This window comes from Rhinopithecus roxellana, chromosome 10 (genome assembly GCF_007565055.1).
Source record: "Rhinopithecus roxellana isolate Shanxi Qingling chromosome 10, ASM756505v1, whole genome shotgun sequence".
Taxonomy (NCBI): Eukaryota; Metazoa; Chordata; class Mammalia; order Primates; family Cercopithecidae; genus Rhinopithecus; species Rhinopithecus roxellana.
Genome location: NC_044558.1, coordinates 58,440,198 through 58,455,451, shown reverse-complemented (window position 1 = coordinate 58,455,451; position 15,254 = coordinate 58,440,198). Strand labels below are relative to the sequence as shown.

The window sequence follows — 15,254 nt, the reverse complement described above, 5'->3', positions numbered from 1 at the left end:
TGGAATTTCTGCATCTCTGCTTCCCTCAAGTCATCGATTGAAGATGTCTCTGCCCATGACCCCACTCAGTTTATGGGCCTCAACCCCTTCCCTCCCCAGCTCAGTTTCTCCTGTCCGGCTGTTCCCTCTCACCCCCACACTCACTCTTATTTTCAGTCTCTGAGTGGACTATTCCCCTGTTTGGAAGGCCCTTCCCTCACCTCCCCACCCACACCTCCCTTCCTCGGCCCTGTTCCATATCCCAGTTCTCCAGAGTCTGTTGGAACCAAACATCCCTTCCCCAGCACTAGCACCTGTCGTAAGTCCCACTGTTCCTGTTTTGGGGAGTCTGCCTGTGTCCTCAGAATAGGCCTTGCTTCCACTCTCAGGCTAGGAGGTCCTTAGAAGCACACTCAGAGCCTGTAATCCCACCACTTTGGGAGGCCGAGACAGGCGGATCACAAGGTCAGGAGATTGAGACCATCCTGGCTAACACGGTGAAACCCCATCTCTACTAAAAAATACAAAAAGCTAGCTGGGCGAGGTGGCGGGCACCTGTAGTCCCAGCTACACAGGAAGTTGAGGCAGGAGAATGGCGTAAACCTGGGAGGCGGAGCTTGCAGTGAGCTGAGATCCGGCCACTGCACTCCAGCCCGGGTGACAGAGCAAGACTCCGTCTCAAAAAAAAAAAAAAAAAAAGAAGCACACTCAGATTTCTCTTCTCTCTGTATCTTCCCTCCCCGATAATATGTCATTTAGTTGTGAGCAACTTAAGAGTCAGAAACATGTTCATTCAACATTGCATTCCCAGTGCCTAAGCCACTGCCTGCCACACAATAGGAGCTTAATAAGTGCTTATTGAACAAATGTATAATTGACTTTTGAATGATCAGCCATTTTAAGGATTAATAAGATCATGTCTGCAAGATTCTTCAAGACTGTGTATTACTTATACAATAAAAAATAAGAAGAAGAAATTTTAACTTCCCAAATATGAATAATTTCAGGTCTGCAGAAATTTTAAAAGAAATGGCCCAGGTACTGTGGCCCACACCTGTAATCCCAGCACTGTGGGAGGCCAAGGTGGGAGGATCGACTGAGCCCAGGAGTTCAAGACCAACCTTGGCAACATGGTGAGATCCCATCTTTATTTAGGAGAAAGAAGAAAAAGAGGAGAAAATGAAGATGAAGATGAAGATTAAGGAGGAGGAGGAGAAGGAGGGGGAGGAGGGGGAGAGAAGAAGAGGAAGAAGAAGAAGGAGGAGGAAGAGGAGGAGGAGGGAGGAGGAGGTTAAGGGGAGGAGGAAGGTGAAGGATAAGAAGGGGAAGGAGAAGAAGAAATAATGCATCTCCTGACCAAACAGCAGTTTGAGGTCACAGAAAAATTTATTATAGAAATACCAGAAATGCTGCCCCTTGACGGTACAATTTTGAACCAGGAAATGATGAAGTCACAAGCACTGCCTAAGAGACCCACACTGCGCCCATCCAATGCCCCAAGAGAATCATGGACTTGGAAGTTGTGTTAGGACTCAGCTAGCAAGTGAAGGTGACTCCAGATCTTAAAAGCAAAGCTACATTCTGTCTCTCAAGACCTGTTAGTTGGCTGATACTTTCCTCTTCCTACCCTCTCCAGCACATCTCAAGCCTCTTACATAAGATTCAAAATTAAGAGTCAAATTCTCACAAAGTGCTCACAGCCACAGAGAAGAGAGGGCAGGAGGGACTAGAGAGGTCTGAGAAAGGGCATTAAACTGCCTTGCAAAAAAAAAAAAAAAAAGGGCAGCTTCCTGACTGACTTGGGGTTGGAACCCTTCCAAGACCCAAGTCAGATCCTCAGACTCCTCAGGCCCAAGGCACCCGGATGGAACAGAGCTGGGCTTCACGTGCCCACCACATGGGACAATTCTCAGAGTGGTTATGAAGCAGAGCTTAGGAAGGGTCAGGCTTTCAAGGAATGGAGCTGTCAGGAGGAAACAGGACAGAAGCAGAACTTGCTTGTCTGTTCATCAACTCCCGCATCCACTGCTAAAACAGGCTTCCCTCTGGGTGAGGATTCGTGACCCCATGCCCTCTGAAATATTCCCACCTTGAGTTGTTTACACAGGGGAGAATGCTTCCTGAGACAGAGGTTCAGAATCAGGACACTGATGCCTTACAGATATCTGATGTGGACAGCAAATCTATACTTTCCATCAACATGAGTGCATGAGGCTATGGACCAAGAGGCAGGAATAGGCGGCTGGTGCAGGTTTTCCTTACCAAGCTAGCTTGTCCTGCAATCAGCAACTTCCCCCAAAGGGATCATCTTGTGGCCCCCAGAAGGGCAGGGGGCGTGGATTCTTGTTCACAGAGCAGCCCAGGTGCGGCAAAAGGAGCCTGGGGCTAAGATACCAACTCTCCATTATGTGCCTTGTCGATGCTTTACAGGCTATTTCCCTCCATCGCTAAACTAGATGCCTGGTGTCTTTTAGCATTGTGGATCAATACTTAGCTGCAGTGGCTTGAGTTGGGGCAGAGGAATGATAGCCATGACTTCTCCCTAACCTGCGAACTCACACAGCCTCTGCCTCTAACTGGAATGTTTCTGCTCACCCTGGGCTACCGATCTTCCCAAAAAGGTGGGAGCAGGAATAGCAGCAGGGCCAGCTGAACGGAGTCTGAGTGAGAATGTGCCTAGCTGTTACTCTGACTGCAAGCCAGTGCCCTCCAAAGAGATCTGCTGTTTGGGCTTATCCACCCTGCTTCCCCCCATTAGAGTCTAATTTATTGGCAAAATTGCTGAGACCCATCAAGAAAAGTGAACGACAGGGAGTCAGGAAGGGCGTGGAGGGGAGGAGTTTGAGGAGAGGGGCGGCGCGGGTGCAGGCGTGAGGTATGGCAGAAACGAGGCCTCTACTCCAGGATCCGCCTGTGGGAGGTGTTGGTGGAGGTCTGGATGATCTGCACGCGCGAGGATCCACGGCTGCTTCTGCCGCTCCCTCCGTAGCTCCCGCCGCCGCTGCCATAACCGCCTCCACTGCCCCCTCGTGCGCCGCCTCCGCGGTAACTTCTTCCACCGCCATAGCCCCCACCGCTGCCGCCACCGTAGCCTCCAGAGACGTAGCTGCCGCCGCCTTCCGCGCCGCCCCTGATGCTCACCTGGCTGTTCTGCACCGCTGTGGGGAGGGGACAGTGCACATGGGGTCAGAGGGACCGGGCAGGGCCCCCACCTGCACCCACCCCTGCACCTGCAGCCTCCTCCATCCTCGATCACCCGTGGCATGGACTTGCAAACCGATACATTGAAAATTGAAAGTATTCCCACTTGAAAATTATTCTTCATACTACAAAGGAATGCCAGGGTTCCTCTCAGCAACACACTTTCATTGTTTATTGAATATATACCCTAAAGAGTTCTAGCCACTGCTGATTCCTAGGCATCATTTTAAAAAATAAAAATAAAAAATAAAGGCATCAAAACAATTAAGATAAGTAGACCTGAAATCACAACCATTTATTTCAAATGAATTCTTCCAGACTTTGCCATTACACTTGCTTACTTTGATGTCTGTTGTACAAGACTGAAAGCTAAAATGCCAGACTTTCAGTTCTGTGCTGGCCACCTCCCCGCCCTCCCTTCACCCAGGACCGCCAGCCTCTCTCTGTCCCTGGGTTCTGCTACTTACAGATGCTCACATGGCTCTGCAGCTCTCCTGACATCCTGTAAAACCAAAGCACAGGGTCAGCCAGACCCACAGGGCCTGAGGAGGGAAGGCGGTGGCCCACAGACATCCGGATCAGAGGTGTCCCCAAGCCTTAGGGAAATTTGTGTGCATGAGAGCAGGAAGCCAATGGAGCCAAGAGAATTTCCAGCGTTTTCATGAAGACTTTTAGCATTGGGGGTGAATACCCAGCTGCAGTGACTTGGGTTGGGGTATAAGGACATTCTATTTGGAGGCAGGGGAATGATAACAATGACTTCTCCCTACCTTGCCAACTCACACAGCGTCTGCCTCTAACTGGAATGTTTCTGCTCACTCTGGGCTACCGATCTTCCCAAAAAGGTGGAGCTTACCTTTTCTCCAAATAGCCAGTCCCACAGTTTCATGGGTGCCTATGGAGCCTTAGCCCCAGAAACACAGCTGCGGGACCCACCTGCTCTCCTCGCCCTCCAGCAGCTGGCGGTAGGTGGCGATCTCCACATCCAGGGACAGCTTGGCCCCTAGCATGGCCTGGTAGTCACGCAGCAGCCGGGCCAGCTCCTCCTTGGACTGCTGCAGGGCCTCCTCCAGGTCCTGCAGCTTCTGCTGTGCATCCTGGAGGGCCTGTTCGCCTCTCTCCTCGGCATCCGAAATGAGTGACTGCATCTGTTCAATCTGCTCCGGAGACAGTCAGAGACCATTTTAGGGTTGAGTTTCCAGAGCTCCATCTGGCAGGGCATTGTGGGAGGTGCAGGGCTTAGTCAGCCTTCCCTGAGCACCCATCCCACCTGCTTCTTCACATTGCTGATCTCTGCCTGCAGCCTCTGGACAGTGCGGTTGAGCTCTGCAATCTCCATCTTGCTGTTCTTCAGGTCATCTCCATGTCTCCCTGCCGTGATCTGGAGCTCCTGGTACTAGGGGCCAAAGGCAGCATCATGGTCAGCATGTGCTGCCCACCACAAGCCCTTCCAGGAGGGAGTAGGTCTGGATTGCTCTCCCCTGGGAGATTCTCACCCATCTTGTACTGTGGTCGCCCCTACATACACACTCACAGCTATACCAAACCTCCCTCACCCGGGCTGCAAACACATGTATACATGCACATGCTCACACCATGCCAAGCCTCCTGCATTCCCACCTGTCTCTGGGCAGACTCTCATCCCAGCCAGACAAACCTGCTTTGTGATGCCCTTTCTAATACTTTTTCATACATCTAAGACTTCACTTTGGTCCTTACCCACACTGAGACCCCCTCACTCTTTCCACCCACCATATAGCTTCCCACCCTTTTCCAGGATGATATCCCTAGCAATCAGGCAGGACCTTATGTCCCAGAGGCCCTCCACCTGCTCCACTTTCAGTCTCATTTCCCCTCCATCTCTGTTTCTGTCTCTGTATTGCCCCATCAGTCAAAACTCCACCCCCAGGACAGGGTTTTGAAGTGGGTGGGAGAAGCGTCAACTTGAGGGAATCTGCATTCTGCTGTTTTCACTGTTGGCCATCTGCCTCCCAGTCTAAGGTCGAAATCTATTCCACCCCAGAACACTGTCTGCAGGACAGTGGGACAGAGGTCAGCCAGGATTGGAGTTGGCCACAGATCATCCTCAAAGCCAATCATCAATGCTAGTTGTTCAGAATTTAGTGACTGGACTGTCAGCCATGCCCTTTCAACCAGAGGATTCACCATCCAAAAAGATCCAGGTCAGTTTATGGTAAAGAAGTAACCAAAGATGTACCCAACAACTTAGCCACAAAGAGGTTGATCCAATAAGGGAGGGTGTAGTCTTACAATATAATACAAGGCTGTTAAAAATGCAGCAGATTATTTAGTGTCACAGAAAGGTATCCATATGCGATAAGTAAAAGAGAAAGTATAGTCTGGCCAACATGGCAAAACCCTATCACTACTAAAACTACAAAATTTGGCTTGGTGTGGTGGTGTGCACCTGTAATCCCAGCTACTGTGGAGGCTGAGGCAGGAGAATTGCTTGGACCCAGGAGGCGGAGTCTGTAGTGAACTGAGATCACGCCACTGCACTCCAGCCTGGGAGACAGAGCGAGTTTCCATCTCAAACAAAAAAAAAAGGAGAGAAAGTAAAAAAAAAAGTATATTTTAATAGATGCCATTATGAAAAAAAGAATAAAAATCATTCTAGTGGTGAGGGGAATGGGTTTGTAGATACAAACCCGAGTTAAATTAAGCTGTGGCTCTGCCATTTACCAGCTACAAGGCCTTAGAGAAATTAAGTAATCTCACGCACTATTATCTATTATAAAATTGTGATAATGAAATTCTTACCTCATTGGTTGTTGTAAGGATTGAATGAAATAATATATATATTATGTAAAGCACTTTGTGCAGTGCCTAACACATATGAGTTCTCAATAAACATTATTGGGTTGGTGCAAAAGTAATTGCAGTTCTTATCATTACTTTTAATGGCAAGAACCGCAATTACTTTTGCACTAGCTTAATAGCTACAAAGAACTGGCAGAAGAGATATTAACATATTAATAGCGGTAGTGAGAGATGGGTAATCTTTACATGTAATTCCTAGAATTTGTATAACAAACACATTTTACTTCAGAAATAAGAAAGACAATGCAATAAGAGAAAGACAATTCTGGGAAGAATCTGTTTTTCTGGGCACCAGATCTGGGGGCTGTACCCACCTTGGTCTGGTACAGAGCTTCAGCCTCGTCCTTGCTCCTCTGTGCAATCAGCTCGTACTGGGTCCGCACTGCATCAATGATGCTGTCCAGGTCCAGGGAGCGATTATTGTCCATGGACAGGATGACGTTGGTGTCGCTGATGTGAGTCTGCATCTGAGACAGCTCCTGCAAGGCATGGCACACAGGCTGACTCCTTCCATTCTCCTCTGGGGGCCTCAGTTTTCCTCTGCTGCTCCCTCAAGGCTCTCGGGGGAAGCCAGAAGCCTGGGCCAGGTAGTCTTGGGGAAAAACTCTTGGAATTGTTGTGTGCAATGAGAGATAATAGGGAGAGTCTTAACTCCTCCAGGGAGAAGGAAGGAGCCTAAACCTGGAGCCCTTCAGATACCATCTCCCCATCACACCTCTCCTGCAACTGCCACTCTGCCTTGCTCTGACTTGGCCACCATAGTTAGCTGGGCTCCTTGGCAGGCATGCCTGTTCCTTGAAATCACATGAGCTCTCTGAGGCAGTAGAATGGACTCCAGTTGAGGAGCCACTTGGACTCACTTTTGAGTCTTGGCTCTACCATTGACTAGCAAGGTAACCAAGCAAGTAATTTAACCCTTCAGTGTCTCAGTTTTCCCATGTGTAGAATGGAGATGCCCATAACATAAATTTCTAACACAGCATCTGGCCCAGAGCACATACCCCCAAATTAGACACAGGCAAAAGAGGGCTGGGTGACAGAGTGTTTGATCCCCCACCACTAAGGTCACTCCCTTTGAGACTCACACTGTCACCTCCCACAGAGTTTCCTAACAGCTCCATCAGCTCCCCAGAATTAATGATTTCTGGTTGGTTTTGCCCCTTATATGTCTGGGTGATTTCCCAGACAGATTGGAAGCCATGAACCAGGGACACGTTCGCCTCCACCTAACTCAGGATTCTCCCAGCCTTCCATCTCCATTACTGCAACCTGGGGATTCTGAGGATTAGGGTGGAGAGGATGGCTGACTCCAGGCCCACAGAGTTGGGGTACCTGGGGAGATGAGTCCCTAGTGGGTAGTGTTGGGTTTCAGACCTCGCCTCTTATAGCCCATACTCCTTGTGAGATGTGAGAAAAGAAAGGGGGTTCTTATAAACGCTTAACTCACCGTCAAAAATAAATACTTCAAGAAATTGACCTCCCCAGTCAGAGTGTCCACCCTGGACTCCAGGTCCACTTTGCTCACATAAGCAGCGTCCACATCCTGAATAGCAGGCAGAAACAGTTTGACTTTATTGCCCAGGCATTGCCTACCACCAGCTCACTGGGTGGCTCAGGCAAGTGGCAGAGCCACTCTGGGTTTATTTCCTTACTTCAAACATTCATCACCTCACTCCAATAAGGGATCTACATGTCCTGGCTTTCCTGGCCAGAAGGAGATGTGACACCAACCTCCACATCTCAGTCAGTCACACCCAACACCCCAGGTCCTTCCCCAGGTCCCAAGGCTACACATAACTGACATTCAAAAACTGTCATTTCACTTCATTTCACTTTCAGGACCCCAGAGAGATACAAACTTGAGGCTTCCTAAAGAGTCATTATCAGTGTCGATTTTAGTGTAAGGGCCCCACATTTAGGCATCACACACAGCAAGCCGGCCACAGAGGCCACCCTGCCATTGCCACAGAGGCCACCCTGCCATTGCCACAGAGGTCACCCTGCCATTGCCACAGAGCATCCCATAGGGATTCCTCACTCCCCACAGCCTCCTGGGTCCACAGCCACCCTCGGGACTCTCCTTTCCCTCACCTTCTTCAGGACAACAAAGTCATTCTCGCTGCCAGTCCTCTTGCTGATTTCGTCCTCATACCTGTCAGGCAAGGTAAGGAGCACAGAAAGGCTACAGGCTGACCTTGGATCTCTGAGGTTCCTCCTCACAGCAGAAAGCTTGGAATTCCCCAAACATTTGCTGTCCTGAGCTCAGAGAACCCTGCTCAAGGTGCTGGCTGTCCATTCCGGGAGGCTGGCGCTCTCATGGATGAGGGCAGAGCCAACTCCTGGGTCTGTGGGCCAACAGAGGGGACCCCAGGCCAACATGGAAAGCCCAGAGCCACAGAGAAGGTCCCTGGAATGTCTCCTCTTATTTTGATGTTTTACCTTTGTAAGTGTGTCAAACTCATTCATTCCTTAAAATTGAGAACATGAAGTAACAATCACTTTTACTAAATATTTTTGAAGAGAAAAAATTTAACCTACAATTCTGTGCCCCACCCCCCACCAGCACCTCCAGTGTGGATTCCATTTTTCCCTCGTTGACTCACACACACTTGGATCTCTACTGGCACGACACAGTAAACATGCCAAGGTGATGGGAGAGAAGCACCCTGCACCCCACATGGGGAAGAAGAGGAAGGGAGAGACTCAGCTGCCTGCACAGCTCAGGAGCGGCTGATCTGGAATTCGACAACTCCTGTCACCCCTACTGTTTGTGGTCATAATAGCTAGGGTTTATTGACTGGCAGGGGTGTGCAGGCACAGTACTAAGAACTAATTAAGCATCATTTCATTCAAAACCGGCAGTTCCCAAAGTGTGGTCCCCAATCCACCAGCATCAGCATCACTTGGAAACATGTTAGAAGTACAAACACTCTCCCATATCTGCTGAATCAAAAACTCGGGGGGCAGAGCCCAGCAATCTGATTTCAGCAAACTGATGCATGCTCAAGTCTGAGAACCACAGATCTACCCACAACAATCCAACAAGGGAGGTTCTTGCTCTTCCCACATTACTAACGTGAACACCAGAGGCTTAAAAAGATGAATTTGTAGGCAGCTAGTAAGTGGAAGAGCCCACACTGGAAATCAGGCTTACTTGGCTTCAACATCCATGAAGCTATCCTGCCCCTCCCCACCCAATGCGATTGACAGCTGGCTGCCAATATCATCTACCTGGGTTGCCACATACAAAACAGCGCCTCCTGCAGTTGTGCAGTGCAGAGCCTGCATGTCCCGCTCCCCTACCCTTACACATAAACACTAAAGCAGAATGTCTTGCCCCTGTGACTAGTTTCCGGCCATGCTTCTCCCCTGTTTTGCCCTGCCTGGAGTCTCACTTGCTCTTGTAGTCCTCCACGACATCCTGCATGCTCCTGACCTCTGTGTTCTGGCGCATCTGCTCTGCATTGAGCAAATCCACCTGCTTCCGCAGGTCACTGATATAGTTCTCCAAGAGGGGCTCCAGGTTGTTGGTTCCAGTTGAGGTGTTCACCTGCTGCAGCAACTCCCATTTTGTTTGTAGCACCTGGTTCTGCTGCTCCAGGAATCGCACCTAAGAGCAAGAGACCCCAGCCCACCCCAGGCCATGGATCAGAGCAGCTCCCCCATGAGTAGGGGGATCCATAGCCTCTCAACACATCCAGACCTCGGAGAATCAGGATGGCTCCTCCAAGAGTCAGAGAGCTTCCTTTTCTCTGGGATTGAGACACACAGAGGGCAATGTGGTTTCTGACGGCCAATGGCTGTACAGTCAACTTGTCTAAAATTGACACTAAGCTCACTCTGGTTTTGAAGGTAAATCACCTCCTTCATTTACATCATAGAGCACTCGCCCTCCAAACTCAATTTATCCATGCCAACATAAGGAAATGGTGTTTCGGAGCATCTGAGACACTGATGACCCCAAAGCTCCTTTCTCTTTGTGGTCAAAATGCATTATGTGGTAGAGGAGAGGAAGAAAGAAAAAGCAAGAAGGATCAATGTGGCTTACAACATTAAACTAATTCCTGAGCACACTTGCTTGGGTGCCCCTGCCCTGCAGTCGCCACCACCTCTGCTGTCTGCCAGGATGTTTGTCAGGAAAGTAACTCATTTAAATGCTTTTATAATGCAGACAGAATTTTTAAGGCAAATGTTCTCATTTTTTTAAAAGTCTAATGCAGTCAAGTGCCCCAAAGTGAGGACTTGGGTTGTCAGGTGTTTGAGAACTACCCACTTGCTATTTCCCAGGAAATGGAGAGTGGACATCACCCAATATTTTCACCACCTCTTCTCCCAGAATTGTGGATATGAAGGTAAGATAAAGGGCCCAGTAAGGCAGCTGGCTGTGCAAAGTGTGTGGCTTGTCCTTGGCATGGTAATGACCAGCCTCCACCTTTCCTCAGCCAGCTACACACTGTGGAGCCTCCACTCCAGTGCCCTGATAGAAGCAGTGGTGCTGCCTCCAGACTTTGCTCGACCGCATGCGGGCGCGCACGCGCAAAAACACACACCCTCTGGAATCCAGCTTCCTCCTCCGGGCACTGTGTAAAGGGGCAAACCCACTGCTTTGTGTGGTCGGAACGGAACTCTGAAGACACTCCCTTACCACGTGACTCTAGTGAGGGTCCCCCAAATCCCCTGGCCCTTGAGAATCTGCCCGTCTGAGGGGCCAACCCTGGTTAGCTCCCTTTGGATTCTGACTCTAGGCTGGAAAATGTTTGCAGACAACACCACCTCCCATGGCTCATTTTTGCTGGCCTTATCAAAGCAAGAGATTAGGCAAGCAGCTCTCCCAGGCTTGTCAGCACAGCTCACAACACCGTGAGAAATTCCTGCCACTCTCTATTTTTACTCTGTGGTGGCACTCCCAGGGAGTGAAGAAATCAATTCAGCACTCATTCACTGTGCTCAGTGGCAGTGGCATTGTGGGGACCAAAAGAAATAATCCTGTGGTCCCATGGAGAGTCTCCACATGAAACAACGAGGGAACAGTGACACAACTCTGGGTGCTCTGGCTTTAGCCCAGGTACCCACCCGCAATATCCCAGGAGCTCATAGAAGACACTGTGGTTCTCATCAGGCCACCCAAACTGCAAAGGCAGAGTCTGGCTGCAGGGAGTGCCTTAACCACTAGAACAATCAGTGAAAGCCACTGTGTTTTTCCCCAGGTTCCCCAAAACACTCCTGGCCTGTGTCCTACCAGCAAAACTCAAGGGCAGCTCAGCTAGCACAGATGGAATGAGGCATGCTGCTGAGCGACCTTCTCGCCCACCCTCTGCTTCAGTGCCCTTCCCCTGCACAGGGACCTCCCAGTGCCCTCAGCACTCCAGGTCTCCTCAACTCTTTGCCCAGCAAACTCCTACTCACCCTTTAGACCTCACCTGAGGTGGCATCCCACCAGTGTGTCCCCTTTGCAGCCCCTTGTTCCTTGCCTTTCTAAATCTGTTGAGACTTGCAGTCATGCAGCTGTGTGTGAGCATCTCTCTCCCGCGCTGCATTGGACCCCATGAGGGCAGGCCTATATCTACTTTGTTCTCCAGGGGACACAGTGGACCCATGGACACACAACGCCCAACACAGAGAAGACAAAAAGTGTCATGCACTCATGAAGTGCAAAAGGTTTTAGAATTGCCTGCTGGTGTGGGCTATCCAGACCACTCTCCATCCCTGGCATAGAGGTCTAAGGATCAGCTGAGCAAGACCAGCCCAGTGTCCCAGGGGGAAGAGCTGGACCCCTCCTTTCCTTCCTGAGGCCCTATCCTCTTGTCATTGGTTCTAGAAAGCCTTTGGCTCCACTTTCACTCTCTGAGCGTCCAGCACTGACCCGAGGGGCTGACCCTATTTGTCATCCAGCTTCTATTTATTGAGCAATTCTCATGTGTCAGGCACTATTCTGGGTGCTAGGGATTTGGTAATAAGCAAAACAGGCAAAATCCCTGCTTTCTAGGAGTTTGCATTCTATTTAGAGAGATAACTATAAAGAAACAATCATGTAAAAAATACAGTGCCTCAGACAGCTGCAGGGACTATGGAGTCACACAGGGCCGGGGCATAGGAACGCTGAGGTGGTGGTCAGAGAAGTCCCCACTGAAACTGTGGCATCTGAGCAAAGACCCACAGAAGGTAAGGGAGGAAGGTGGGCCTCTCTTTGGGGGGAAGAGTTCCAAGCAGAGGGAATGGCAGGTGCAAAGACCTTGAGACAGAACTGAGCCTTGGATGCTGGTGAGCAAGAGAGCAGGTGAGGAGGAAGAGGGGCACAGGACACTGCAGACAATAATGAGTTGGAAGCCTGGAGGCTGTTTTCCAGGCCTCATTCTGCTCACTAGCGGTTGTATCCTGAAAGCTGTTCCACCCAGGGAGGGCAATGTGACCTGATTCCACAAATGTAAGTGTGGGCTTAGCAGCAGCTGCAGGTTAAAGGGCAGATAATATAGGGCCTTATAGGACTTGGGCTTTTCCTTCAGTTGAGACAAGAAGCCACTGGAGGATTCAAATGGAAGAGTGGTGTGACATACTTTTAAAGGATGGCTCTGCTGTGGTGTCAAGCATAGGCTATACAAGGGTCAAGGGTGAAAGCAGAAGACCAGTTTGGAAAGCAGAGTCAGAAGTCACCTGTCATAGAAGCCTTCTACCTTCCAGTCAAGCCACAACCCACCTGGCTGAGGAGCCTCTCCTCATAGTCATCACAGGCCATGCCCTTCACAGGACAAGAGACCTAGGTCTCTTGCACCTTAGCCTCTGCCGACTGCTCCATGCCATGCAACTGGACAGACACCCTGTTCATGGCAGAGGCCACAATTGGATGAGCCTCAGGAGGTCAGTTGCCAGCGGCCTGTGGTTATTTCCCAGCCCTCTCTCCTCCCTGCTTCTCTCTTGGCCCAGTCGTGAGCTCCCAGTAGTGACTCCTTGCTCCAGTGAAACCCTCTAACCCCCACCTGTGCCTGAAGCGTGGTGGTACTCAGCCACATTTCCCACGCAGCGTGATCAGAAGCCACAGGAGCATGCTGCTGTGTTGCGCTCCTCTTCGGCAGCCTCTGGGCCTCAGCACCCTCACCCTCCTCCACCTGCTCACACACTGTCCCATGCCCAGCATCTGCCCAGATACCAGAGGCCTGCCTTGCCACCCAGCATGGCCTCTGGCCACAGCTACCCTACATTCAGGCCACAGGTCAAGCTCTGGCCTCAGCACCGAACTCCTGTGGTGACTGAGGGAAAGTCACTGACTGTGCAAGTGGCCTTGGTGCTCTGTGGGGCTTCCCATTGCATCTCTGAAGGCAAAATTCCTCCGGGGGAGGTGCTAGAGGCCGCTGTGCCTCAACCTCCAGACAAAAGGAGATGCTGGAGGGAGGTCTTTGCCATGGTGAGTTCACCAGCCTCTGTTGCTGCTTTGGACCTAATCTGAAGATTCAACAGGGAACTAGGGACAGGGGCTTCTGTGTCTCCATCTGGCCCATCATTGGCCCTTGATGAGCCAAAAGGGGGGACTCAGACAGAACCCCACATTGCATGCTGTTGACTTTAGCCCCAAGAGATACCCACCACCAGGGCATTCACCATGCCCTGCCTGCTTCTCCTGCCCTGGCTCTGTGGCTTCATCTCTGCTTCTCTCATCCACCCCCTGGTATCCCATTTTCTCCAGGAATTGTAATCGTTTGAAATTCCCTAAAGGCGTCACAATTTCATGCCTCCTGGTCCTTCTGCCTGAAAATCCCCTCTGCCCTAAGAAACCATTTAACTTGTACTCACTTCGGCAGCACATATACTAAAATTAGAACCCATTTAACTTTTCCTCCGTCTTCCAGACTCAGCAGGCAGAGGTCATGACACCCTCCTTTGAGCTACCATGTCCCAGAGAGTACTTCCCCTATTGACACACTTCACATGCACTGTCATAATTATCTTCCCTTTAGACGTCAGGCCCTGTGTCCTAGTCACCTGTAGCACCTGGCACAGTGTCTGCTCTATCACAGATGCTTAGAAAATATTTGTGGGCTGAATGGGTGGATGGATGCATGGGTAGATAGTTGAGTGGCTTGATGGATGAGTGAATGAACGGATGAACACGTGTGTGTGTGTGTGTGTGTGTGTGTGTGTGTGTGTGTGTGTGTAAATGGATTGTGTGGATGAGGATGGATGGATAGATGGATGGATGGATGGGTGCACTGGTGGATGGGCGGATGGAAAGTGAATAATTGTGAAAGAGAATGAGGGTACTACACCATGTATTTGTTGAGTATTTTCACACTGCTTATCTCCTTTCCTGCCAAAAGGAAAAGATAGAATTAAATCCCTGCAAGAAGACAAATTGAAGCCCAAATGGGGTAAATGATTTCCTAAGGTCCCAGGTATCACCATCAAGCTGAAACAGCACGATGTGCTGAGAGGTGGCAGGGTGTAAGCTCTCTCAGTCATTTGGTCAGTGACCAATGACCCTCCCTGCCCCTGAGGTGCTCACCTTGTCGATGAAGGAGGCAAACTTGTTGTTAAGAACCATAATCTGCTCCCGCTCCTGGGTCTTGATCCTCTGAATTTCAGGGTCCACCTCCAGGTGAAGTGGCTCTAGGAGGCTCTGGTTAATGGTCACCTCTTGGATGCCCCCAGGAGGACAAGAAGGACCAAAACCCCCAAGCCCAAAATTACTAGCCCCAAATCCAGCACCCCCAAAACCACCTCCTCCAAAGCCACCACCTCCAAAGCCACCAGCCCCAATGTTGCCAACCCCAAAGCTCCTGACCCCTCCAAACCCCCCTACTCCCCCACCGTGGCGGAAACCACTGGCACTCCTCCCCACTAGACTAATGGAGATGCTTCTACTGCCACCCAGATTATACAGGCTCCTAGAGCCAAACCCCCTTCCATGGATCCCATATCCACCACCACCACACCTCCCTCGAGTATAACACACAGAACCCACAGCCCGACTCCCACCACCAGAGCCCGCAGAAAAGCTGGTACGATAAACCTGCCTGCTCCTTGAGCTAAACGCGGACTGAGAACTATATTGGCGGCTCATGGTTGCTGGAGCATCCAGATAAGCAAGCAAGAGAAACAGCCTGGCAGGAAGGAGGCAGAGACCAGAGAGGAAAGGAGCTCTGACTCCTTTGAAAGGGATCTGGCTCCGTCTCTATATATAGACACACACACATTGCTGGGCTGGGCATCTTTACAATCCTGAAAGGCGAGTATTAATGTTT

At 50.4% G+C, this 15,254-nt stretch overlaps 1 protein-coding gene across 1 annotated transcript; it reads right to left on the bottom strand.

Annotated features, from left to right (window-relative positions):
• Window positions 1-1,332: 1,332 nt before the first annotated feature.
• On the bottom strand, window positions 1,333-15,157 carry LOC104670622 (keratin, type II cytoskeletal 1b). Its single transcript, XM_010373961.2, has 9 exons — window positions 14,516-15,157; window positions 9,417-9,631; window positions 8,113-8,173; window positions 7,469-7,564; window positions 6,336-6,500; window positions 4,451-4,576; window positions 4,117-4,337; window positions 3,648-3,682; window positions 1,333-3,137 (listed from the first exon to the last, which is right to left on the bottom strand). Exons 1-9 carry the CDS (start codon window positions 15,071-15,073, stop codon window positions 2,875-2,877), a joined length of 1,740 nt encoding a protein of 579 aa, XP_010372263.1. The 5' UTR covers window positions 15,074-15,157; the 3' UTR covers window positions 1,333-2,874.
• Window positions 15,158-15,254: the final 97 nt, after the last annotated feature.

What these genes read in the sequence shown, in the direction of transcription:
- LOC104670622 (XM_010373961.2), bottom strand. Translation starts at nt 15,073, where the DNA reads ATGAGCCGCCAATATAGTTCTCAGTCCGCGTTTAGCTCAAGGAGCAGG. An exon ending in AAGCTCTGTACCAGACCAAG is followed by an intron (nt 4,577 to 6,335) that starts GTGGGTACAGCC and finishes TTTGGCCCCTAG; the next exon opens with TACCAGGAGCTCCAGATCAC. An exon ending in GCAGAGCCATGTGAGCATCT is followed by an intron (nt 3,138 to 3,647) that starts GTAAGTAGCAGA and finishes CCCTCCCCACAG; the next exon opens with CGGTGCAGAACAGCCAGGTG.